General features: G+C 47.3%; 9 protein-coding genes across 9 annotated transcripts; 4 read left to right on the top strand and 5 right to left on the bottom strand.

Annotated features, from left to right (window-relative positions):
* Positions 1–24: 24 nt before the first annotated feature.
* BDV27DRAFT_161768 (dipeptidyl-peptidase III) lies at positions 25–4,632 on the top strand (the record flags this gene model as incomplete). Its single annotated transcript, XM_032073276.1, has 9 exons — positions 25–152; positions 263–1,142; positions 1,206–2,266; positions 2,842–3,506; positions 3,572–3,608; positions 3,661–3,796; positions 3,880–4,229; positions 4,292–4,556; positions 4,612–4,632. 9 exons carry the CDS (start codon positions 25–27, stop codon positions 4,630–4,632), a joined length of 3,543 nt encoding a protein of 1,180 aa, XP_031923411.1.
* Positions 4,633–5,359: 727 nt separating this feature from the next.
* BDV27DRAFT_134690 (putative RSC complex subunit Sfh1) lies at positions 5,360–8,202 on the top strand. Its single transcript, XM_032068348.1, has 4 exons — positions 5,360–5,964; positions 6,056–7,228; positions 7,298–7,382; positions 7,446–8,202. The coding sequence occupies exons 1-4, from the start codon at positions 5,612–5,614 to the stop codon at positions 7,545–7,547; spliced, it is 1,713 nt and encodes a 570-aa protein (XP_031923409.1). The 5' UTR covers positions 5,360–5,611; the 3' UTR covers positions 7,548–8,202.
* On the top strand, positions 7,672–8,202 carry BDV27DRAFT_42011 (uncharacterized protein). The gene has a single exon (XM_032076588.1). It carries the CDS (start codon positions 7,796–7,798, stop codon positions 8,066–8,068), a length of 273 nt encoding a protein of 90 aa, XP_031923410.1. The 5' UTR covers positions 7,672–7,795; the 3' UTR covers positions 8,069–8,202.
* A 747-nt stretch (positions 8,203–8,949) lies between these two features.
* Positions 8,950–9,752, bottom strand: BDV27DRAFT_148789 (uncharacterized protein; the record flags this gene model as incomplete). Its single annotated transcript, XM_032070964.1, has 2 exons — positions 8,950–9,609; positions 9,639–9,752. The coding sequence occupies 2 exons, from the start codon at positions 9,750–9,752 to the stop codon at positions 8,950–8,952; spliced, it is 774 nt and encodes a 257-aa protein (XP_031923408.1).
* Positions 9,753–10,885: 1,133 nt separating this feature from the next.
* On the bottom strand, positions 10,886–12,244 carry pex20. The gene is made up of 2 exons (XM_032076586.1): positions 11,951–12,244; positions 10,886–11,876 (listed from the first exon to the last, which is right to left on the bottom strand). Exons 1-2 carry the CDS (start codon positions 12,062–12,064, stop codon positions 11,073–11,075), a joined length of 918 nt encoding a protein of 305 aa, XP_031923407.1. The 5' UTR covers positions 12,065–12,244; the 3' UTR covers positions 10,886–11,072.
* Positions 12,245–12,387: 143 nt separating this feature from the next.
* Positions 12,388–14,039, top strand: sec13 (GTPase-activating protein SEC13). The gene is made up of 6 exons (XM_032068347.1): positions 12,388–12,538; positions 12,615–12,659; positions 12,734–12,849; positions 12,915–12,945; positions 13,036–13,445; positions 13,518–14,039. Exons 1-6 carry the CDS (start codon positions 12,536–12,538, stop codon positions 13,840–13,842), a joined length of 930 nt encoding a protein of 309 aa, XP_031923406.1. The 5' UTR covers positions 12,388–12,535; the 3' UTR covers positions 13,843–14,039.
* On the bottom strand, positions 13,984–15,602 carry BDV27DRAFT_161764 (uncharacterized protein; the record flags this gene model as incomplete). The annotated part of the gene is made up of 4 exons (XM_032073275.1): positions 13,984–14,433; positions 14,493–14,593; positions 14,664–14,961; positions 15,027–15,602. The coding sequence occupies 4 exons, from the start codon at positions 15,600–15,602 to the stop codon at positions 13,984–13,986; spliced, it is 1,425 nt and encodes a 474-aa protein (XP_031923405.1).
* Positions 15,603–16,936: 1,334 nt separating this feature from the next.
* BDV27DRAFT_134673 (putative MFS myo-inositol transporter) lies at positions 16,937–19,071 on the bottom strand. Its single transcript, XM_032068346.1, has 3 exons — positions 18,813–19,071; positions 18,433–18,729; positions 16,937–18,330 (listed from the first exon to the last, which is right to left on the bottom strand). The coding sequence occupies exons 1-3, from the start codon at positions 19,004–19,006 to the stop codon at positions 17,193–17,195; spliced, it is 1,629 nt and encodes a 542-aa protein (XP_031923404.1). The 5' UTR covers positions 19,007–19,071; the 3' UTR covers positions 16,937–17,192.
* A 301-nt stretch (positions 19,072–19,372) lies between these two features.
* BDV27DRAFT_134670 (putative AAA family ATPase GCN20) lies at positions 19,373–22,639 on the bottom strand. Its single transcript, XM_032068345.1, has 8 exons — positions 22,429–22,639; positions 21,644–22,369; positions 21,469–21,549; positions 21,100–21,403; positions 20,870–21,043; positions 20,730–20,816; positions 20,205–20,673; positions 19,373–20,131 (listed from the first exon to the last, which is right to left on the bottom strand). Exons 1-8 carry the CDS (start codon positions 22,489–22,491, stop codon positions 19,780–19,782), a joined length of 2,256 nt encoding a protein of 751 aa, XP_031923403.1. The 5' UTR covers positions 22,492–22,639; the 3' UTR covers positions 19,373–19,779.
* Between the last annotated feature and the right edge of the window lie 1,351 nt (positions 22,640–23,990).

The raw sequence follows: 23,990 nt of genomic DNA, 5'->3' as shown, positions 1-23,990 counted from the left end.
CACACACATCAAAAAATAGTTACAATGGATGAGAAGGTCAAACAGCACTATCTAGCTGACTCCCCTCCCACGGTAGTTTGCCTAGAGATCAAACACCACTGGGATAATCTTAAGGATACAAAGCTGAGGCGATATGCGCACTACATAAGCAGGTTAGTTTCTTCTGAACCCCAGTTGCACAATTCTTGCTAGTCGCATGCGTGATCACCTACTCCATCGGTACATACAACGGTGATAACCGAGCTTATTGTTCAAATATTAGAGCGGCATTTGAAGGCACTCGCGTTACTTTGCGCCAGGTTTCTCCCGAGTCTGAGCCGATCTACGATCTCATAATCACACTCTATCGTGCCTGTGATGGAAATTGGACTGACCTCGCCAAGAAGACCAATGTAAGCGACGAGAATTTGCGCTATTTCTTGGAGTATTCGGCCCAGTTCCTCGGAAATTGCGGGAACTACAAAGGTTTTGGTGACTCCAAGTTCATTCCTCGACTGCCTGTAGAAACCTTTCAGGCGTTAGCCTCATCCACCTCAGAAACAAAAGCAGCATTTGAGAAAGCGAATACGACCGGAGGCGGCATTTATGAGACAAAAGAGCAGGCGCTTATGCACCTTGGTTATACAGATGGTGGCCATATGACTACTTATTACCCTGATTCGCCATCCATAACAAAGGATGAGATCACAGCTATTGGCGACCTTATGGAGAAAAAGGGGCTGCCCCTGGAAAATACAAGACTTAAGAAGTTATCGTCCGGGGACTTTGAATTGTTAATTGCCTCGGGCGTTGCTTCTCCTCCTGTAAGGGACAGGGATCTTGGTGAGGTGGACGGTTTGGACCTGGATGGTAACCTGGCTGGAAAGAAGCTGCGCCTGGTTTTTGGCGATCATATAGAGGAAATGGCAAAGATTGCCCATTCGGTTAAGCAAGCGGGGCTCAATGCAGCAAACGACAGCCAGAAACGGATGTTAGATGCATATGCCTTGTCGTTTGGTGCCGGTTCAATTGAAGCGTTCAAAGAAAGCCAGCGGACCTGGGTGAAAGATCAAAAGCCAAGTTTGGAGACCAACATAGGGTTTGTAGAAACTTATAGAGACCCGCATGGAGTGCGAGGAGAATGGGAAGGCTTCATTGCTTTGGTATGTTATAAGCATCATTATCTTTGTCACTTCTTCATCGGCTGATATTTGATACCCGGGCAGGTTAACCTAGAGCGTACCCGAGCATTCGGGAAACTGGTGGATAGTGCAGAGAGCATGATTCCTAAGCTTCCATGGGGCAAAGACTATGAAAAGGACAAATTTCTCAGCCCAGATTTCACTTCGCTGGAAGTCTTGAGCTTTCAATCTTCCGGCATACCTGCTGGCATCAACTTGCCCAATTATGACGATATCCGTCAAAATCTAGGCTTCAAGAACGTTTCTCTTGGAAATGTGCTTAGCGCCAAAGCCCCTAATGAGCCTGTTCCTTTTATTGCCGAGAAGGATTTGGAGGTTTATCGCAGATGCCGTGACCCCGCATTTGAAGTCCAGGTGGGCATCCATGAACTTCTCGGGCACGGAACTGGCAAGCTTCTCCAGGAGACTGCCCCAGGAGAGTATAACTTCGATATTTACAACCCTCCTCTGAGTCCAGTCACGGGGAAACCTGTATCTACATGGTACAAGCCTGGTCAGACCTGGAGCTCGGTTTTTGGAGCTATCGCCTCTTCTTACGAAGAGTGCCGTGCAGAGTGCGTTGCTATGGTGCTCAGCTGCGACTTTAGCATTCTGAAGATTTTTGGGTTCGGAAACGGGCAAGAAGATCTCACCAACGAGGCTGGAGATGTCTTGTTCGCAGCATATCTGCAGATGGCTCGTGCAGGCCTCGTCGCCTTGGAGTTCTGGGACCCCAAAACTCAGAAATGGGGGCAAGCCCATATGCAAGCTCGCTATAGTATTCTGCGAACATTCCTTGGCGCCGGTGACGATTTCGTCAAGCTTTTCTATACGAAAGAAGATCTCTCGGATTTGGAGATACATCTAGACCGATCGAAGATTCTGACGCACGGACGTCCAGCCGTGGAGAAATATCTGCAAAAGCTGCATATCTACAAGAGTACCGCGGACTTTGAAGCAGGTAAGAAACTTTATGATGATGTCACGTCGGTTGATGAATGGTGGGGGACCAAAGTTCGCGAGGTTGTTCTTCAGAACAAGGTCCCACGTAAAGTGTTTGTCCAGGGCAACACCATCCTAGATGGGGACGAAGTGACCCTGAAAGAGTATGAACCGACGCTAGAGGGAATGATCCAGAGCTTTGTTGAACGCAATGTCTAGGTTCATAGATAGACTTGCATATGACCTGCGCGCAACTGGTGGTGTAGTTTACCTATATCTGGATACAAGATACCCGTTGATGGTGTTCCCCTTAAATTCGAGGGACTTCCTAAAACTATTATCGTCCTCTGTGATACTGGAAGAGTAGTCATGTGACCGGATGTGAATCCATTTATATTACAGATCATGAAAGTATCCCTACTGAAAAGTCGAGAAATCCATCGCTAGAAATGGCTGTTCACCGATGGTCCTTGAGTAAACAAAGTGATTGGGGCGGAGGAGGAAGTAGCGCAGTAGCCCCAAGTGCTCCGTAGGCCAACTTCTGCCAATGTTTCCCCCATCACCTCTAAGCGCTTCCCTCCCACACTTCTCCTCCCATCATCTTTGCCTCATTCACAGTTGCAGCTTCCGGTTATTTCGTACTGCCCTTCATTCATCGGTTTCTCGTTTTCTAGCTCGAGCATAAATTCTGTCTTTCACGAATACCCGCTGCGTCCCTATGTTTTACCGACAGCTCTAGAGACACCACTCTCCTGATCGGCGTGACAAACGGGAGTCTGGAACCTCCTCGATCAACGGGACGCCCCTCACAAGTAGCTCCTTACAATCGCCAACAGGCATACGAGAATAAACCCTGTCCCTGTGAACTCGAAACGAATCTCGACACCTTGCCGTGGCAATCAAGTGCTCCTGGCTCGCCTATCACGGCGCGGCCGCATCATTTCCCGGATTCTACAGGGGAGGAAGACGACGACTTCTATACTGCGCCGCCGCCGCATTCCCCGTCCTCACAAGCTTCCTCGTCTAGCTTTATCTCAGCACATCCTCCGCCATTCTTGTCTCTTGGGTACAATCCTGGAGCTGATTCTAATCGTGCCAAGCTTACAGTTCCCGAATCTGGGCCGGCTTTCGTCTTGCCGTTCACAACCCCGTCCTCCGAAGAAGAGCAACTGGAACCAGACTCCTCATCATCCGAGATCGCGGAGACCAAGAAAACCTTTTCCAGGGATTCCAAAGTTTATTCTCCAGGAAGGTCAGCGGAAGAGGGAGAGCCTCCTCCCCCGTATACCGAAGGATCTAGTCCCATAACCTCATTCACCTACGTTATGGCTACGGCAGGAGGCGCGTCGAGTATCATCACTCAAGTGCAACAAGCGGGTGGACCACCGATAAACACTTTAGGAGGTATGGCACTTGATCGGCTCTTCTGATCATCTGTACGAGTCAATAACACCTATTCTGGAATTTAGACATCGGCGGCGATGAACATATCACTCTTGACCTCAGGTGAGACGCGAACCTTAAATTACTGGTCATTAATCTCTAACTTGGTTTGCAGGGGAACCAGGTTCACACTCTCTCGAGACGAACTGTTGACACTGCCGGAGTTTGTCCTTTTATCGCTGTTTCCGAATGGTTTGCTTCCAGATGGACACATGGGCACCTTTCACGAAGGTGATATTTACCCTGTTGATGTAAGTAATGCAAAAACACTCTACTGCTTCACACATAAGTCCCTTCTGTCAACCGATATACCCTTCTCACATATACACGTTAGTATGACCCGGTGTCTCTCCAGTACATGCTAGACTTCTTCCGCTCCGTCGCTCAATCCATCCCGTCGTCGCCAACAGCCTCGACATCACAAGACCTAGACGTATCCCCCGACTCCCTGCAAGGATCGACTAGGGACATGCTCCAGGACCGGGCAGGTATCATCGTGCTACGGGAAGACCTTGATTTTTATGCAATTCCTCCACGGCCGGATATCGATCACGCGGAAATGATTGAGGTCAAACGTGCAGCTGCAAGAGCACTACTGAAACAAGATGGGATATTCTCAGGATTGAGGAAGAGCGATGAGGCCGGTTCAACAGAGCAGCACTTGATCGAGATGCTGACTGCAGGGTAAGTATATATCTTTGAGCATCCAGCTCTCTTTATGACCTTGAATACTGAGATGAATATAGCGGTTTTGATCGTAATGATCGGTGGGGCCACCGGGCCCCAGAGCCCAACAAGGCAGTTATCTGTAGCCTCGCATTGGCCAAACTCCGTACTGATATCAGGGGTGATATCCCTAATAACAACGCAGTCGGCATGGCCCAGAAACTCCTCCTATTTTGGAGAAAACCTGCTAGAAGATGCTGGTGGGAGGGTGTTGAGTTGGAGAATATCGAAGGCGTTGAAGGCAAGGTGAAAATCTGGATTCGGAGAGTATGGACTTTAGAAATGGTAAGGCTTGCAAACCCTACGGCTGATTTGACGGCTCATCCTAACATGACTGCAGAGTGTAATTGGGCTTCGATGACCAATTCCTACCTATCCTTTAAGCTTCGCATCCTTCTCGTGCACCGTTTTGCATGCTAAAAGCATACAATTGGCAGCAATTACTTCTTTTATTGTTTTCCACAACCCTTTTTTTTTTTTCAAAGCCCATTTTTGGAGGAGTTCATGATATCCCTATCTACTTCCGCGTCTGCCGTTGCAGACAAGGGAAATGGCGTATTCAATTAAAGATTGAGGGTACTAGTGTCATTCTGTTTATTGTTTCCACCAGCTGGCCGGACTCCATGCATTGATATAACCCCTCTTTTCTTTTTCTTTTTTCTTTGTGTTTGCCGTCCATAGCTAAAGTTTTATCCTCGACATCTTTTTTTGTTTCTTGTTTAACTAGTGATAACGTCCTTCGTTGTTTGAGAAAGTCCTAGACATCTACAATACAATCCTAGGACCTGATTCACCTCTCTCTCTCTCTCTCTCTCTCTCTCTCTCTCTCTCTCTTTCTCTTCTTCTTCATCGTCTTCATCGTCTTCATCGTCTTCATCGTCTTCTTCGTTTCCCCCTGGTAAGAAAAAGACAGAAATAAAAAGAAATAATAGGAATCGAGTAAGTTTGAATCAATCTCGCCGATCCATAGATACAGAGATGATAATTTGGTTACATACACGTGACTATAATTCCGAAACAGGATTAGCGGGAACACTCCAGTGGGAAAACGCGACAAAGCAGAACAGGCGGAGCTCGACCGCGATCACCGTTAGAGGAGCTTTGGCTTATACTAAAGATCAACCTGTGCAAGTCGCTGACCTAGGCCAACTCTACCGCATTGCCAGATTTACTAATCACCTTTTCAAGTGGAAGCGACTCGCCAATTCACTTGCAACTTTCACATATTTTCCTCTTCCACGGTTTCACCCTTTCGTTGACCGCATTTAAGATAAGAATTGCTTGTTCGCGAATCGGAACGCCCTGGCAAATCAGAAAGGGACATGTTCTTGTCCACATAAATGGCCAACATGTCCCCCCTCAGAGGCTATATTACTTCTTATTCCCCACGAGTCCGTCAATATGGAAACGCGCTTCTCACACCGGTCATTCCTCCAAGCCAAACCGGTCCGACACCGCGAATGACAAAGCGAGGAACAGCGGCAATAAACTACGCTGAAGATGGGTTTGACGACGATGATTTCGAGGACAGTGAAGGTCCCCGACGACCCACTGGCTTGAGGAGCCTTCGACGGGAAGAGTCGACTGTTGACAAGGTTCCTTTGACGGAAAAGTTGGGGAAAGAAGTTCACGCTCCTGTTGAGGTTCAAGGGGTATTTCGGGATTGGATGATCAAGAGGATGCTGAGGCCTGTGTATGCTTTGTTAATCACCACTCCCTTGCTCTATCGCCTAAAGTCATTCTTTTGCGAAGGATGCTAACTTTTGAGTTTTGCTGTTATGCAGCTGCGCCGACCAACTGCAGATTCAGGCGCAGCTCCCCCTCACCCTAATACCCATTCGCATTGATTTAGAAGTTCCAGCGCATCAACCTCTAGAACCCTTCCAATTGCCCCGAACCGTTCTGGATCCCGGTATCAACCCTACTCTCCCCGGCTATAGAAGACCCGAACCGTTACCTGCCTTCAGGATCAAGGATACATTTCTTTGGAACCTTCACGAAGCGCTGGCGACTCCTGAAGAATTCGCTACGGGCTTTGTTCGTGACTTAGATCTACCCAATCCACAGGCCATGACAATGGCAATCAGCAATCAAATTCGTCAACAATTAGAGGAATATGCTGGTGTTGCGCTACATCCGCTATTTCAAAGTACAGTGCCAAAGCTGCCTTCTGCCGGTCAAGCTGGCGTATCGCGCGATGTATCTGCAACTCCTGCTCCTACCCATGCCGCCACGCCTGATAGCAGATCCAACGCAGTGACGGTAACCAAGGAGCCATTTGTTAACGACAGTTTCCTGAATCCAGATGATGCATACAGATGCATGATCAATCTCAACATCAACCTGCAAAATAAATTATACACTGACAAGTTCGAGTGGTCTCTGCTGCATCCTCCGGGCATGGCAGAGGAATTCGCGAAAATTACTTGTGCGGATCTTGGTCTTAGCGGAGAATGGGTCGGAGCTATTGCACATGGTATTTATGAAGCTGTTCTAAAGTTGAAGAAAGAAGTCTGTGAAAGCGGTGGCTTAGTCAGTGGCATTGGCGGCTATGGAAATGAGATAGACAACCAAGCGGCCAATGGCACTGAGGCCGGTTGGCGTTATGACCCAGAGGGACTCGGCGATGAATGGGAACCCAAGGTGGAGACGTTGTCAAAGGAAGAAATTGAGAAGCGGGAAGGCGATCGTGAACGGCAGATCCGTCGTCTACGGCGAGAAACCGCTAGGTTCTCTTCTACTGCAGGCATCACTCCAGACGTTTCACGACAAGGTAGCGGAGGCTACTTTGACGTCGACAGTGAGACCCCTCTAGGTAGGGGAGAAAGGAGTAAACGAAAAAGGCGTTTCCGCAGCCTAAGCCCATTGGGGAGAGGAGGTACGCCTGGTGGACGAGGAACTCCAGACACCTCTTCCGGCGCCGGGTATGGCGGTGGTGGCGGTACATTATCCGATTGGTTTGTCCTCTCACTCTGCTACTGTTCTTCACCTTCTATGGCTGACTGTTTCTTCTTTGCTTTCAACAGGGAACGGCAAAATTGGCGGTGCAGTAATTGCATGGTATGGGGTACCGCCGTTTGGGCTGTTCGGGATGGCCCTGCCGGTCCAAGGGTAGGCGCAATACAACTATAAAGTCCGCAGCTATGCTCAGTTCACTGACTCACTGGATCCTAGACACTCTGCCACAATTGTGGTCTTCTATACGAACGTGATAAAGTTGCACCGGAATGGTCTAGAGATCTACACCGTCACGATATACCGGTTGGCCGAGCATAGTCCCAACAGATGGACATACTTGGCTCGGCTTTCGCCGCCGGTCTATTCATATGGTTTGGGTAAGACAGCAGTTACTGGTCTTCAATTAAGAAAGCCGGGAACGAATAGGTTGAGCGTAGCTGACATTAGTCGGTCAATAGGATCAGTTACGAGCTCAACACCACAATCACATTTAGTGAAACTAAAGACTGCATCCTACATCACTTCAGGATTGGAACATAGTCCCTGTAGTTTTCAAAACCTTGGCCATGATATCTTTAATGAACCCTTCACAGTTAGGATTCGGCGTCTTTGATGTGATTCATGTCTCCTTTCTCTTTTCATCACTATTATTACTAACTTTTACCTATTACCCTCTGCATTCTTTTTGCAGTTTTCCTGTGCAACTTGCTCTAGGAGAAAGACTTTATTTTATTTCCTTCAATGTTTTCTTCAATCTTGCTCTTATCGTTTTTCCAAAATTTTGTTCTGGACTGTTGTATTACCGATATGTATACTCCGTACTGGTTACTCTAAAGTAGTGGGCGGTTCATGTTTTTATTATGGATTTTGATCTTTATTCTTTTCTCTTTTTATTTATTTATTTATCTTTGTTTTATTTTCTTCTGACACTTAGCAGTGTAGTATAAAGCATGGGAAGGAAAATCTAGGACTGAGAACAATGATTGAACGTATTGTGGCTCAGTAATGAGTTCATATCCAATATGTTTATGTATTATATTTTCGGATGTCTTTGGTTAGTCCTTTCACGATACGGACACGGAGTACCAAGGCAGAAATTACTCGCCATTATTAGACGTGGTGTCCATGTATTGAGCAGCGTACAAGCTAAATTACCGATTATGTGTAGTACTACTGTAGTGCAAGTTTCCACCTGGAGACAGATCACTAGATTTGACGTATAATAAAACACAGATGGAATACTCAGGGTCCGTTTACCAGTCGTTAGTTCTACTGTGTCCAACAGGATCTTTATTTAACACCTAACATGGTTGGTAAAGTGGTGATCAGTTGCTGAGCGGCTCGTTCCTTTCTTTTTCTCCCCTATAACATGGACGACATATGTCCTCGGCGAAACCCTTCCTTTCTTTCCACCTTTTTATTCCTTTTATTTGTTTTTGAAGGGATCTCGTCCTGTGACTCTTGTTTTACCTGATCATTCTTTGTTACGCGTAGGGTAGCTTACTTGGAAAGCCCCAGGTAGTATTACGTTACGATAAGAGGTTTCAAACAGATACTTGACAAACCCGCCAATCGTGTAGAACGACTCTGCTCTCTTCCATGTTGTGATGGATTACATTAATATTTGTAGATACCTGCTGGGTTGTTTCTGATGCAAGTTGATCTGAGAATCAGCCATAGTCTCATTAGTCCACAGGGCAGGCAACAACACATGTAAGGCTCATGCATCGGACATCACACTCTTTTTGCGTGGGGAATCTCTGGTGGCTCCTGCATGTAAAGCATCAGGAACACGTTGTGCCTCTAAACGGATAAATTCCTCATAATCAAGGTGCTCTACTGGCGAGGAAGGACGTACTAAGTCGGCGCGTCTCTTTCTGTCCATCTCATGTAAGCTCCCCACTCCACTAATCTGGACATATTTTCGATTCGCGAGAGAACGGCCGGGGGAGAGGCTGTTACCCGGGCAGATGACGTTTCGGCTTCCTTCGATCTTTATTCCTGAGTTAATATTGATTTCTACGGGTGAAGATCCGTCTTTGGTCAGGTGAAGGAGGCTGGCCCTGCCAAGAGCGGTGATAATGGACGTCGCCATGCCCGTTAACTTGGTCTGGCGATGTCGCTGTGCTGATTGCTGCTGCTGCATCGTAGAACTTGGTAGCGAGGAAGATGTCGTAGGGTTGTTGTCTTGCTGTGGGCCTGCCACAGATGGTATGATTAAGGTGTTGTCATTCCCTCGCACGTTGATCGATGCGTCGATATGGATGTTAACGGGGGTGTGGTGGTGACGGTTGCCGTTGCTAGGAACAGACTCCCAGGGCATGCATTCATCGCCATTGTCGCCATCATCAGCATCTTCCGGCTCATCCTTGTCAATCAACTCGTTTTCGGCGAGGGCGAGATCTGTACATTACTCCTTGAATATGAAGGTGGAGGTGACGCCCTCGTTTGATTTTGAGCGGCTGCTCTTGTTTCTGCAAGTTTCTGTAGTTGATGGAGCAAGGAGCCGGAGGGAGGAAGCATTTTGCGCTAAATATGGTAGCCGTCCGCGGTATAGATGATCTCAAGGGTAGACAAATGTGTCGTATAACAGTTGGCAGGAAATATCCCGTAAAGCATGGGTAGGAAGAATAGCAGATCTATACGGCCCTGGGATAAGATATACTAGATATATATATCGAGAAAGGAAAAGAAATGAAAACGGGTGCTGAGATGCTATGCGATATGAGAGAGCTAGGATCCCACTAAGACTGAACAGTGAAACATGATTCCAAAGCAAGAATATGCAATCAACTGGCCCACGATCACAGCACCTGGATATAACGTTACACGCGGTGTTCCCTTGATAACAAGGAATGATGCATCAGTAGGTAGACCAACACTGCTCACAACAGCATGTTGATAGTGCAGGACTGTATCCCAGCTAGCCCCTACAACCGGGGCAGAGAGCCAATCGAGTCAAGCACGTCGTTACCGCCAAGGGGACGCAATAACGATACCATGGAGTTGCAATAATGGTCCCGGCCTCCTTATTGAGCCGCGACAGGGTTGGTATTGTTCTTGATCATCAATAGGAGAATAGGATCACGCGAATGCCTGGTCACCGGTGATCTGGTACTGTACTGTACATAACATACAACTTTTTGTTGATGTGTCAGTGCGGGTCAGATCTCTCATGGGAACCCCAGCAACCACAAGGGAATAGAAAATCAGGGGTAATGAAAGGAAAAGAAAAGGAAAAGGAAAAGAAAAAGGAAAAAGTGGGAGTCATGCTACGGAGTATGTTCTCCCCTATATTCCATGAACAAGCTTTTTTCTTTCCCCCACCGGTACACCTCCCAAAAATAAACAAACCAGAACGATAAGGCTGGGAAATGAATTAAGCCCAGCGATCACCGAACATCCAACTCTCATGAAGAGCTTGGTCATCATGCCCTGTGCCTAGCTCGTTGATCGTACTTGCTTGAGACGCGTGCTTGGATGTTTCATTCCCTCCACACCGCGGTAGTACGGTATCTGATTGAAGAGACGTTCCATAAACAGAATCTAAATAGTACAGTATCCATTCGGTCAGGTACCGTGTCTCAAATGTCGGCTCTAGGCTGCAAACAGACTGGTGGGTGCTTTGTGCTCATTCTACTACTACTTACTGCTATTGTCGTGATTCATTGCCATCGTGTACGGGCTTCGCCCTTGCTGCGTACGTGTTTTTCCTTCGGGATAATACTTGCCACCAGGATGTAGAGGCTGCATAGTCTGGGATCTGATTAGCAGGAACAAAGGCCGGTATATATAGACTAAAATATACCAGCGCTCGTGCCACGCCAGCCGAAACTCTAGAGATCACGGACTGGTACTGACTTCACGGAACTCATCTCCTTCGATATGAACCTCGCGGTCTCGGATACGGCGCATCAAGGCGAGGAAGTTACTTTCCCGAAATTTCTGGCTTTGATCGTGGCTGACATTTTCCAGTAACTGTCCCGCTGTTCGGGCAAGCTCGTCTGAGTCATTGTAATGTGCTCGAGCGTCATCCTTTTCGGCCTGGGGTATGGTGTCTGAACCAATCCGGATGGCTTCAACTTGAGGAGCAGCAGTTGCATCCGGATTAGAGGTCTCATTGGTAAGTTCTTGTGCGTGATCAGCCGTTTGTGACGCTAAATCCGCCTTGGCTTGTTCAAATGCAGCTTCAAAGGCAGACTCATCGAAGGCTTCAGTGGATGGTAGCTGGCTAGCTGTCAGAGCTTGCGATGGCGGGGGAGCATTTACTGCACTCTCGTGTATAGGATAACTAGGCGTAAAAAAAGGTTGGAACCCCTGGGCGAAAGGTTTGTGTTGCTGAGCAGGACTAGGTTGCCGCTGTTGGGCTAGAAAATCATTCCGCCAACCATGCTGTGCAAGGTTCGACGCTGAGGCTGGGGTTGGGCCGACTTGTTGATGAGCTAGAGGTGAAGAGCCAGAAATCTGTAGCCTCTGAAAGTCTGCTGTCCAATTGTGCTTCTCTACTTGATTGTGTACCGCGAAATGAGGCGTAGCGAAGTGGCCCGGATGTTGTAAATCGGGGAGCGGTGCTCCTGGCATATTGGATTCGAACGCAGCGAATTCGGGATCTGGGATACCTTCGTTGGGATTTTGTGACCGAAAGCCCTACAGCGCAAACCAGATCTTAGTATTGTTGAAAATGGGATCCACACGAATGTAGAGTAAGGCTTAAAACTAACCTGAGAATGCGACTGTCGCGACACTAATCTGTCCTGTTGCAGTGTCCGATCAACAGAGGCATGCTTCTGGAAGTTTTGAAGAGCATTGGACGGGCCACACAGAGCATCACTCATGATGTCGAGGTAGCACGAGCTAGGTGCTAGAAGATCTTCGATGGAGACCCAATATACGATCTAGTGCGATCGACGAAAATTTGATATAGGTGTGAGTTTGGAGGCAAATATAATGAGAATCTTGGTCGGAAGAGGGATCGATTATAAGACTGGCAAGGAAGTCGACATGTAAGGACATACAGAAGAAGGCGTGGGGTAGCCAGCCGAGGAGAGCCGAGGCCGGTCTCACGTGCTAAGGGGCGTGGTCGGGGAATGACTGAGGCGATAAGATAAGATTTGGGTGCGGCTCCTCCCACTGCGAAACGGACAAGCTGGCGGTGTCTGGCTACTGTGCCGATTTGCGTGTTGATTCAACATTCCAACCACCGCCCTCTTCCTCAAAACTTATAATCAGCAGCGCTCAAAGATCAACAAACCATACTCTACAAATATAGTCCCCTAGGGTTTGCTACGGGCATCGAATTGGACAAAATGGTGCGTTTCTCCCTTTCAGCCTGTCCCGATCCTGTTTGTTCTTTTTAAACATTGACGTCCTGACTTGGAGTTCTAGGCGGCCGCTCAGATTATCTCCAATTCTGGACACGATGACATGATTGTACGTGCTAAAGTTGGAACACATCTGGGTTCAGCGCTATGTATTCCCCGAGCTGACCCACCTATGATACGCAGCACGACGCTGGCCTGGACTACTATGGCCGCAGATTAGCCACTTGCTCGTCGGATAAGACAATAAAGATATTTGAGATCGAAGGCGAGACGCATCGCCTGGTGGAAACTCTAAAAGGGTGAGAAATATCCTCTTTGTGATTAAACGCGCGATTACTGAAATGAGAAAATACGAACATAACAGACACGAAGGCGCAGTTTGGTGTATCGCATGGGTGTGTACCAATCTCCCCAAGCAGCTCATATGGATTTACACTCACCGCAACTGAGCCCTGAACTGACAAATGCATTTGTTCTGACTCTAGGCGCACCCTAAATTTGGTACAATTTTGGCCTCTTCATCCTATGATGGAAAGGTCCTCATCTGGCGCGAACAACATCAAAACACAACATCCCCTGTCGCTGTAAACACCTGGACAAAGGTCTTTGATTTCTCCCTCCACACAGCCTCGGTGAATATGGTCTCCTGGGCTCCGCACGAGAGTGGATGCCTTCTTGCTTGTGCTTCTTCCGACGGCCATGTTAGTGTTCTTGAGTTCCAGGACAATAGCTGGACTCATCAGATCTTTCATGCTCATGGAATGGGCGTGAACTCTATTAGCTGGGCCCCTGCGGCATCTCCTGGTAGCCTGATCAGTGCCAACCCTGGACCGGGTCAGCAGCGGAGGTTCGTCACCGGTGGAAGCGATAATCTGCTCAAAATCTGGGATTACAAGTACGTGCAAATAGCAAATTCCGCTTTACTACTTGAATGTAGATATACTAATCACGCTGTATAACCATGCAGCCCGGAAACCAAGTCCTACAATCTCTCTCAGACACTTGAAGGCCACTCCGATTGGGTCCGAGACGTTGCTTGGTCGCCGAGCATACTTTCCAAGTCCTACATCGCGTCTGCCTCCCAAGATAAAACTGTTCGCATCTGGACCTCGGATGCGTCGAATCCTGGTCAGTGGGCCAGCCAGCAGCTCGAATTTGACACTGTGCTCTGGAGGGTTAGTTGGAGCCCGAGCGGAAACATCCTCGCTGTCAGTGGAGGAGATAACAAGGTCAGTTTATGGAAGGAAAATCTCAAGGGACAATGGGAGAAGGTGAAGGACATTGAGGAGTGATTTTCATGTAACCCCTTCTTCTTCTTTGTTTTATAATATGAACCTTTCCAATATTTTTATTTCATAACCTGCTATGATGGACATATTGGGCTTACTTAGGTGATTCCCAAAAGAGTTAACAAGATGTATGTGTATGTGTGATCACAAATTCCAAAAAATGAACGGCCCTCTTTCTGTCGTGTCAATCATATCAACCCATTGTCCTAACATGATCTTACCCCCGGGAAGGATCACTCCCTCATAGCCTTGTATCCAAAGAAAATCAGTTTCCAGCTCAACCGGTGGCCACAGCTCGTTTAGTAAACATGCTGCTTCGTCGTCACTCGGCTCCGATTCGCCAATCTCAAGAAGTAGCGGAAGTTGCTCACGGTCCGCTGCATATATGGCAAAGCAGATACGCTGCCAACCGGGAAAGCCACCTTGCAATCCTCCAATGGGCTCTGTAAAGCCACGCACTGGATATAGATCGTCGTCAAGTCTTTGAAACCCACGGAAGTATAAGCGATGGGACTCTGGCCCAATCATCGGGATTATTTTGTTGAGTTCAGGTGGCCAGTTCAAGGTATTCAAGTCTGGTCTGATTCGAAAGAACTGGGAATTGACCTGTGTTAGCATTCTTCTTCCCCAATGCCTTATGCTATAATACATACCAATGGATCAGTGTCCCCTTGTGTCCAATGTGAGTTCAAATCAGCGCATGATTGCCGGTTTTCAAGCTCGATGACTGTTTCCGGGTAGGGATGGACGCATGCTTCAGGGCAAGTTTAGTTGTTTGGCATCATGCTTGACTTGAGTAAGTCCGGTTAGACACAATGACTTACACCAGTAACCCACCCAGTTGGCGCCCAGCTCCACATTTTCATTGATAGTAGACCATACCTTGGGTCTTTGGTCTACAGGTAGCTTAGCATAAGACGTGCAGTAAGTAGCTTCATTAGGGCTCAGCAAATGCCGCACCCAGAAATTGCGGATATGCAAAATGGTTAGTAGTTCTAATTTCTTTAGATCAATGAGTGGTCTAGTAAACTCAGTTTGGTAAGAGTAGACATCTGCAATGTCGTAGTCTGTTCGGAGGCAACGAACGGACATTTTTGGGTCAAGCGCTAAGCCGGTTAGACACTATAAAGGGATATTGTCATTGCTAGCTCTACAGTTCTCACATGCACATATCTTGGTTGCCCTACCAGTTGAAGAGCGCAAAATAAACCGGACGGTCGGTCTCGTTTCGTGTTTCCATAGCCGCTTAGGGGCCTGCTGAGAAAGTCTGGAGCAGAAAGCTGAAGTGCCTCACGGATGCGCTCGAACGTCTTTGAAAAGACCACTCCGTTCATTTCCGTAATGGTCAGAGCCTCTAGGAGGATGTCTTGCATCACCGTCAGCCATAATAGTTGCTCTTCTTTCTGGCCATATCTAAAACTGATTTTCTGAGAGAGAACGATCGAACGAATCTGATACTCGATCTTTAATTCAGAGGAACTCCGGCCTGGTGGTGTATCATACAAGTTCATGAAACGGTATCGCCAGACAGACGACTCCCCAGGTAAGAGTTTCTGAGCTATAAAGTCACAGCATGAAGAGAGATGTGCAACATCAGCGTCACTTGGCAGTAGACAAGCTATGTATTGGACTATCTGAAGCATGAAAAATTCAGCAGCTGGCTTAGTAACAGAATAATTCAGAGTGTGTACCTCAGCTGGTAGTCGCTGAAACAGGTTGGCGGATCGGCTTCGGATAGCTGCTTGGAAGGCCAGCCGCTCCATTATTGCACGTTGGTATATCTTCTCAGGCCTTGACGTTGCTATCTTTCTTGCTATCACCCGACTAGGTATGCTTGGAATCTTTCGTACTATACCCTTCGTTCTGAACTTTAAACGTTCGGTGGCTGGCAAATGTCATTAGGCAATCGCAACAGCGCTGATGCAAAACGCAAACGGTTCCCACACTGAGACTCAATTGACAATATCTATATATCCTCAACGTTCAGTTGTGATAGGAGCCTGACCAGAACTTCTCTGAGACCAAATCAACACCTATCTCCAATGGTCATAGCACCATGGTCACCATGAAATGCTATTATCCGAAGGGATAATCTTCCTGCATAGACGAGTTGCATTCCAAGGGGCTTCCATGACTAGCAATGACGGTTTGAGCGTTCTATGTCTTGGTAGGCCCTGAGCTCATTCTACAGCCATGCACTTGTCGTAATCGCACTTGTACTCATGAGAGCGGCCTTTTTATCTACCTCTTAAGCTTGCATCAACCACCCCGCGGGCGACTTGGGAATGACTGTTTTTGTCCATGCCGCATCGACGATCTCAGGTCCAACTACACCCATGATAACCAACATTCAGGAGGAAGTAGCCACAGTCCCGGTGTGAATAGGCGATTCACTACTAGTATTGACGTGTTCAAACATAGCCAGTGGCATTAGTTTCGCGGTGAATAGAGCTTTCCAGCCAGCCAAGTTCCTGGACTAAAATGTTCATCTCCTGTGGACAAACAAATAATGTTACGAGATATAAAGATACCGAGAGGCTAGCTGTTTTCATTCCGAACCTGCTAATGCGAGAGTGGCTGATATATTCAACATCTACGCATAATAATCAGAGGGCGACCCCCGAAGTGAATTTGGAATGTTTTATATCGACCTCAACAGTGTCTTGGGCAGTAATTATATGGCTCTCCACTGCTTTCGTCGATCACCCAAGGAGGGTCAGAAGTGCAAGGGATATCACCGGTAGCTGCTATTCCCTCTATCCGTGTGATACCTCTCCCCTCTACGTAGTAATTAAATGTGACTCTAACCAACCTGTTATATAAGCTTCCCTGGGATGACGTGCTAGTCTATCCGACATTCCCCTTCAAAATGAACTTTTTTGGTTTATGCTTTAAATTTTGAATCGCTTCATGCGGAAGGGTATCCGCATCAATGCGATCTGTACAGCAGTGCGGGCTAATTTCTTTGTTCAAGGTTCAAGAGTGAGGGAGAAGACCCCGCTAAGGCTACTAATTTCAATAGAGCTGTTCATCAAAGTCATGCCACTCCCTTGGTGTGGTAATGGAGCCGTAGATTCTGGAGGCACCCGGCTTTCTGGCCAAAAGTCCTTTGGTCGACGGTGGATAACTCCGGCACAAACTGCCATCCACCAGAATGGGTGACTTGACAAGAAATTCTATGACTGCAACGGTGGTAGCTCCCTAAATTGTTGCAGGTGGGTATATCGGTAAAGCAAGTTCGGGTTGCGCCTTAGTCTAAGAATTGTCCTATATCCTTAGTTACTCCTCCTAGCTCTGCCCATTAATGACAACATATACATGTGTAGGGTTTCTCTATTTTTCTTTTTGGTTGTCTAGGAGTCGTTGCGGGTCCTCGCCAGACTTTCCTTGACACCCCAGCCATCTGCGAGGAGTTCCTTGACCTCTTCTAACCCGAGCCCACTCATCTCTGGATAGATCGCCCACACACCAAACCAGCTAACTGCACACACGACCGCATAGGTTCCAAAGGTCCACGCTGGAGACAGAATTTCCATCATGGGCAGAAAAGTGAGCCCGACAATGAAATTTGAGGCCCAGTTCGTTGCTGTAGCGAATGCAGACCCGAGAGACCGCACACTTAAAGGGAACAGCTCAGACTGTTGCCAGGGTACATTGCCAAGCCCGAAAGCGTAAGAAGCGGTATAAACCGTTAAACACAAGAGAATAGTAATAGGGAGCATTCGGTCATCCGTCACGGTGTCACTGAACCTTGCACGTGTCTGTGGGTAAGAGGACAAATCTGATGATACCAAAGAGAAGGTTAATGCGCAAACGATGAGAGATATTGCCATGATAGGTATGGAATAGAGGAGTGTTCGGCGCCGGCCGATCCTATCGATGTAGGTAAATGCAAGCAATGTAAAAAGAAAGTTAGTCGTGGCCACTGACAGCGACGTGAGCGTCGGCGACGAAAAGGACAGAGACGAAAATATGAGGCCAGCGAAGTACATAAGACTATTGAACCCGCAGAGCTGCTGCGAACCTTGCAGCATCATCGCTATAATCAATGCTCTTCTATTGCCACCAATGTAGAAGAGATCTGTGGTACGCCGCGAGATGTAGCGAATCCATTGTTGGCCGGCCCCATAAGCACTATCAGAATGGCCTAAGCATTCTTCTGCCACCTCCTGCTGTATTTCCCGTAAGATTTGTTTAGCGATGTACTCACTGTTTGGATGACCCTGGTAGACCTTCCCCAGGACAGCTATAGCATTTGTTTCGAATCCTGCTTGTGCCAGCCATCGGGGTGTTTCAGGTAGAGCGGTGAGAATAACAAGCTGGAAGAGTGCCGGAAGTATTCCAATGCCTACGATCCAGCGCCAGCCTCCGTCAATTAAGGAAAAGAGCCAACCCACGACGTATGCTACAACTTGGCCACCGGTGATGAACAAGGAGAGGATTGTCACCAGTCTGCCCCTCATATTGGATGGTGCCAATTCGGAGATGTATCTGATGAAGCAATTAGCTAGAAGCTGGAATCTCTAAGCAAGCAGCTTGCTTAGTTTCGATAGACTTTTGCCCAAGGTTATTGTTTACAAGATATTGACCTACAATGGAGTTACCAAGCTTGCGCCGCCGACAGCTAACCCAACAATACTTCTACCAGCAATCATGCTCCAGACTTCACTGGAGATTGCCTGCACAAAAGCACCTAGAGCGAACAGCGCATCTGCAACGAATATAACCTTCCGGCGACCGAACTTGTCGGCCAGAATTCCCGCAAGGGGGCTGGCAACCAAAGCAAACAAACTTGTGCAAGATGTTATCAGACTTTTGTCTAGTGTTGTAAGATCGCGGTTGGAGAGATCCGTGCCGATTGATACGAGCGTTGAGGAAATCACCCCTGTGCTTCACAATCGCGGCTGTCAGTATTTGATTTCAGCACTGGGACCATTTGCATTCGAGGAGAAGCGAAAACGGTCATGCCGTACTCATAACCAAATAATAGCCCACTAAGACCAGCAGAGAATGTCAATGCCCATATAAATCGAGTTCCCGAGTAGTTTGACTCTCTATCAATGTGCCTATCCTCTTCATTGTTGGGGAGGTTGTGAGTAGTGTGTCCGTCTAGATTAAGTAGAGGAGCGTTAGGGTCCAATGTATCGTTTTCATGTCTAGTACCCATGTTTAAGAAGAATCTTCCTGATAATGAATAGATTCACCAATACCATCCCAGGCAGGCACGTTGACTGAGTGGTAGGAAATGGAAGCATGGGAGCTACGGGAGAGGTTTAGCTTGGCATCTCACGGGACCTACTCTCAAGGACTTAATTCCTAAGGCAAACACACCTTCATGTTGAAGTACCTCAGGCATACATATGCTCATCAAAGCTCGATAATAGGTCGCGGGGCATCGCTGATCAAGTCTACTCGGCTTAGCATCTCGTGGCCTTGGCCAATTTGGCTCACTCCCAGCTACCATTCATCACCAGTTAATGTTACAATGGACGATCAGTCGACTAGATTTACCGAAAGACTGGAGATAGCACATAAATATGGTCAGCTATCGCTTCGTTATCTTGCTGGGCCTTTACCTGTACATAGCCACGCGCTCAGAATTGTAATATTGTTCACCATCCCTCTGAATGATTACAGCTAAAAATCATACGCTGGCTTTTCTGGAACAAAGCGCCCGAACAAGCATTAAACAATCAAATATGGTCTCACCTATAGCTCTTCAACATAATGATCAGTACCCAGGGTGGAAGATTTCTAGGGAAGCACATAACCCTGTAAGCAGATACATGTTGCAACATTCCATTCCTCTTATGTAGCGACAGATACTAGTAGGTATTGATTGGTAGACCAGCAGGCGAAGTGGGGCAAAGGGACATATAAATTCATCCCATAATAGTATAACTTGAGTTTTCAGCCCGCTCGGTTTCAAATGCTCCCTGTCTAATGGGCAACTGCTACACCTGCTTCATTGGCTTGTGAACTGATCATCTTCTTGTAGGCATTGACAGTGCCATCGAACTTGGTTACTGTGCCCTTGTCGCAGACCCAAAGACTAGTGCAGACGTTCTGCAACATTGTCACATCGTGGGATACCATCACGACACCACCTTCGAACCTTTGCAATGCCTCAGACAATGCATCCATACCTTCAATATCCAAGTGGTTGGAAGGCTCATCAAGGACCAAAATGTGTGGGTTTGTCAACGACAAGCAAGCAAATGCGACACGAGATTTTTGTCCTCCAGACAGGAGCTCCATCTTTTGAAGTCCAGTCATTCCAGTGATTCCGAATCTAGTCAAAGCAGGAATCGCACATTAGCAATTAAGCACCACAACAAGTGAAATCAATAGAGGGTTCAACGTACGCTCCCAGATGCCTGCGGTATTCCTCGTCTGTCTTTCCAGGGTAGGTCTTCGCCATGAAGCTTACCGCACTGGTCGTCAGGTCCAGAGCATCAACATGATGTTGGGCAAAGTATCCAATACGTAAGCGAGCATGTTGTGAAAGAAGGCCCGAAGATGGCTCAAGCTGGCCGGTTAGCAGCTTCAACACCGTGGTTTTACCAGCGCCGTTCGGTCCAACAATTCCTATCCGAGAGTCAAGTTGCACATCGAGATCAACGTTTTTCAAAAGGGGCTTATCTTTAGAATAACCGAAGGAAATCTCGGACATCTGTACAATGGGTGGAGAAAGCTTTTCGACATCTGGAAATTTGAAATGAACGACGTAATCACTCTCCGGGGCTTCCAAGACTGGCATTCTCTCGAGCTTCTTGATTCGAGATTGCGCCTCAGATGACTTAGCCGCGTTGTATCTGAATTTATCGATGAATGCTAGATCATGGTCAGCTTTATTAGGCAGTACAAGCTCCATTGGGCCGGTCACCAACCTTGCAGATGTGCTCTTTCTGCCATTTGTTTCTCGTATTCACGCTTCGCATTCTTCTTCCGTTCCTCCTTGGTAGCATAGAACGAGTCTAGAATATATTAGTTAACGTCACTTGAGCGACCATATCGCCGATAGACCCACCGAAGTTGGCCCCCTTATAGTAATCCAGCCTTTCAGAGTGTTGATGCACAATGTCGGTAGCGACCTCGTTTAAGAAAGCCCGGTCGTGCGAGACCACAAGGACAGTACTAGGGTACCCCTGGAGGTAGTTGGATAAGAATGTAATGGACGGAACGTCCAGCATGTTAGAGGGTTCTATATCGTGTTAGACTCTTGTTCCTTCACAATGGGAATGGTAACAATAAGCTTACCATCTAGAAGAAGCAAGTCTGGTTCGCAGAATAACGCTCGTGCTAGAGCTAATCTCATTCGCCAACCACCAGAAAAGGTTTTTGTTGCAAACTGCTGCCTTTCAGGTGAAAAGCCAAGACCAGCCAAGATACTGGCAGCACGCGATTCGGCTTTGTCCGATTCCATTTCTGAAAGTTTGGAATGGATATCACTTAAGGTTATGTCTAAACCCTCCCTTTCGTGGTCAAGCCTGGCAGCATCTGTAGAGGTGTCTGCCATCGAAGACCGTTCCGCTTCTAGAGCAGTCAACTGTTTCGTGATTCTCTGCAATACAGGTCAGAGGGACGGTTGTGTTGAGGACAGAGAGAGTCAAGACAAGCAATACTGACATCTTGGTCTGCGAGAAGACGCTTTCGCCATACATCTGCGTCCAGAACCGCCTGCAGAGCAGGGGTGTCGTCACCCATGATCTAATTAAAATCATCAGAAAGGTACAGCAAATCAAATCAAAAGATGATAATGAATGGGGGTGGTGAGGAAAAAGAAAAGAATCTGAGTGCATACTTCCTGCTCAACGTGGAGGATCGATATATGGCTTGGGATTGCGACTTCTCTACGGCTCAAGGCCCGCAGAAGAGTTGACTTTCCTATACCGTTCTGGCCAACAAGACCGTACCGTCGACCGTACGCCAGGGTAAGAGAAGCGTCGGTCAAGATTCGATGACCACCAACAGAGGTGTCAATGCTATCAATCTTAATGTCCTTGCTCTTTGCTGCAGAATCCGAGCCCAGCTGGAGTGGGTTAACGGCCATGAAAAACTCCTCATAAGACATGGTGCTATCTGGCTGGTCGAGGAGACGGGACGATTCGTATTGCACCATCTTCATTTGCTTTTTCTCCTGTTTGGCACGGATCTTTCGCTCTGCCTTTTCAAGCTTCTTGCGGTCTACGCGGGACTCTACTTTCCTGCTGTTGGCAGATTCCAAGTCGACATTTCCACCAGCAAGTCCCAAAGTCGAGGACATGTTTCTCTGGGACCCAACATTGATGGCCTGGTCTAGCTTCTTAGCAGTGAACGGCATTTGCCTCCGCTCCGCATCGACACCGTCTGCAGAACTCAAAGAAGAAATGAATTTTTCCACTAAGTTCCGAATAGATTTTTCATTTTGGTCGGAGAAGTCTCCGGATGCAGATACCAGAAGTTCAGTGACCATGTCAGCGGCCTCCGCCAAAGGTGACGGGGCATTTGCGTCCTCGACATATGCCCTCGAAGCATGTGTCAGGTAGCCCTATAATTCATTAGTTCACCATTTTCAGCGTGTATCGTAAGATTCATGGAGCTAATTACCACAGAGTATTCTGTGATCACATGGTCGAGACCTGGAATCTGTGACTGGAGTTCTGCCTCCATCTTGGTATCACTAACACCAAAGAACAAAGCTTTTTGAGGATGAGGAACAGACTCAAAGTGTAGAGAAGGAAAAAATACACTAGTTCAGCCGCAGCACCGAACAATTATGTGAGTCTATAGAATATCATCGAGAGTTTTCTCTTTTTTTCTTCCGTTTTTCCAGTTCTGGCTGAATGACTTTTGGCGGAGTGGCGGAAGTGGAGTCGACACCGTTCTGGATTGGCTGGTCTTTCGTAGAAGGTCCCCGCCTCACCAGCACTCCGGGCGGACATGCTTATACCATACATACTGTATATCATATGTATCACCTGATACTAATAGGCTTCGCCTGCTTCTCTCCCCCTTCTTTGCCTTAACCATCTATGGCAATTCGTTTCTCATCATGGGGGCCTGATATAAAGAGGTTCTTTTTATCACCACGATACTGACCTATCTACCGAAGATAATTCAAGTTAAGAAGAGGAAGAGGACGAAGAAGAGGAATGATAATAATAATAATAATAAAGAAGGAATACTTAGATCTAACTGCGGTAATAATCATTAACATACCTCTAATGCTACGAGCTAATCGAATTGAAAACTGACAACCGTTGAACTTCAGCGGGGCAACGTATACGTATCACAGGGCACACAGTATGTGATGCAGCCCAGGAAAATCCACGAAAATTTGGAGAAATAATTGCAGGTCTCCCATTCTTGATTAGCCTATCCAGTAGTTAGTTGAATGAAAGATGAGGCGAGGCACGCGACAAAGTACCGTTAACCCACCATTCGAACTGAGAAGGCCTGTCTATAACAGCCACCTTTTCTTAGCCACGTTGATTCGTTTCCCAGTGGGGTGGTTAACAATACGGCCCATGCAAGTATTGTCGGTTGAGTCGGACCAATTTGCTAGGGCGTTGAGGGATTTATGGGTTTGAATGTCCTATGATCAGCATTGTCCCGGAAAATTACGTGTAATTGGTAAGGGAGATGGAAGGGGATATAAGGGCATCCCTAGATTTTGATAATGACCATTTCTCGACTAGTACCCCGTAGCCATCCCAAGTAATCAGCCACATAACGCGTATGGATTACTAGGGCTGTTGGGCGATGCGTCCCCGCGAGGACATACTTGTACGCTGCCTAGCAGTGGGCCTAGGCAAGGAATACAAGTGTACCTGCCTTGGGTAGTTTCACGAAGGATGCGACAGGTACGGGGTAGTAGAGGCTAGCAGCAAGGGATTTATACGAGGGATCAAACTGAAACACGCGGAAAGTTCAAGCAATAGAGAGCGGGAAACACCAGAGAGGAGTTACATCATAGATAGCACTACCTAAAAGCATGGATCCCTGGATGCGGTAGCGACTAAGCGCTGGTCCTATCGAAATGACGGAGTGGCACTACTAGTACTTGCTCGGAACTTGGACTTAGTAATGATAAAACCGGAGGAGGTAGGTTAGTAAGTTACTTCTTGATTATTAACAAGGAGAGAGACGGGGGAAAACAAAAAAAAAAA

This window comes from Aspergillus caelatus, assembly GCF_009193585.1.
Source record: "Aspergillus caelatus strain CBS 763.97 unplaced genomic scaffold BDV27scaffold_217, whole genome shotgun sequence".
NCBI classification, from domain to species: Eukaryota; Fungi; Ascomycota; class Eurotiomycetes; order Eurotiales; family Aspergillaceae; genus Aspergillus; species Aspergillus caelatus.
This window is presented reverse-complemented; position numbering and strand designations above follow the sequence as displayed.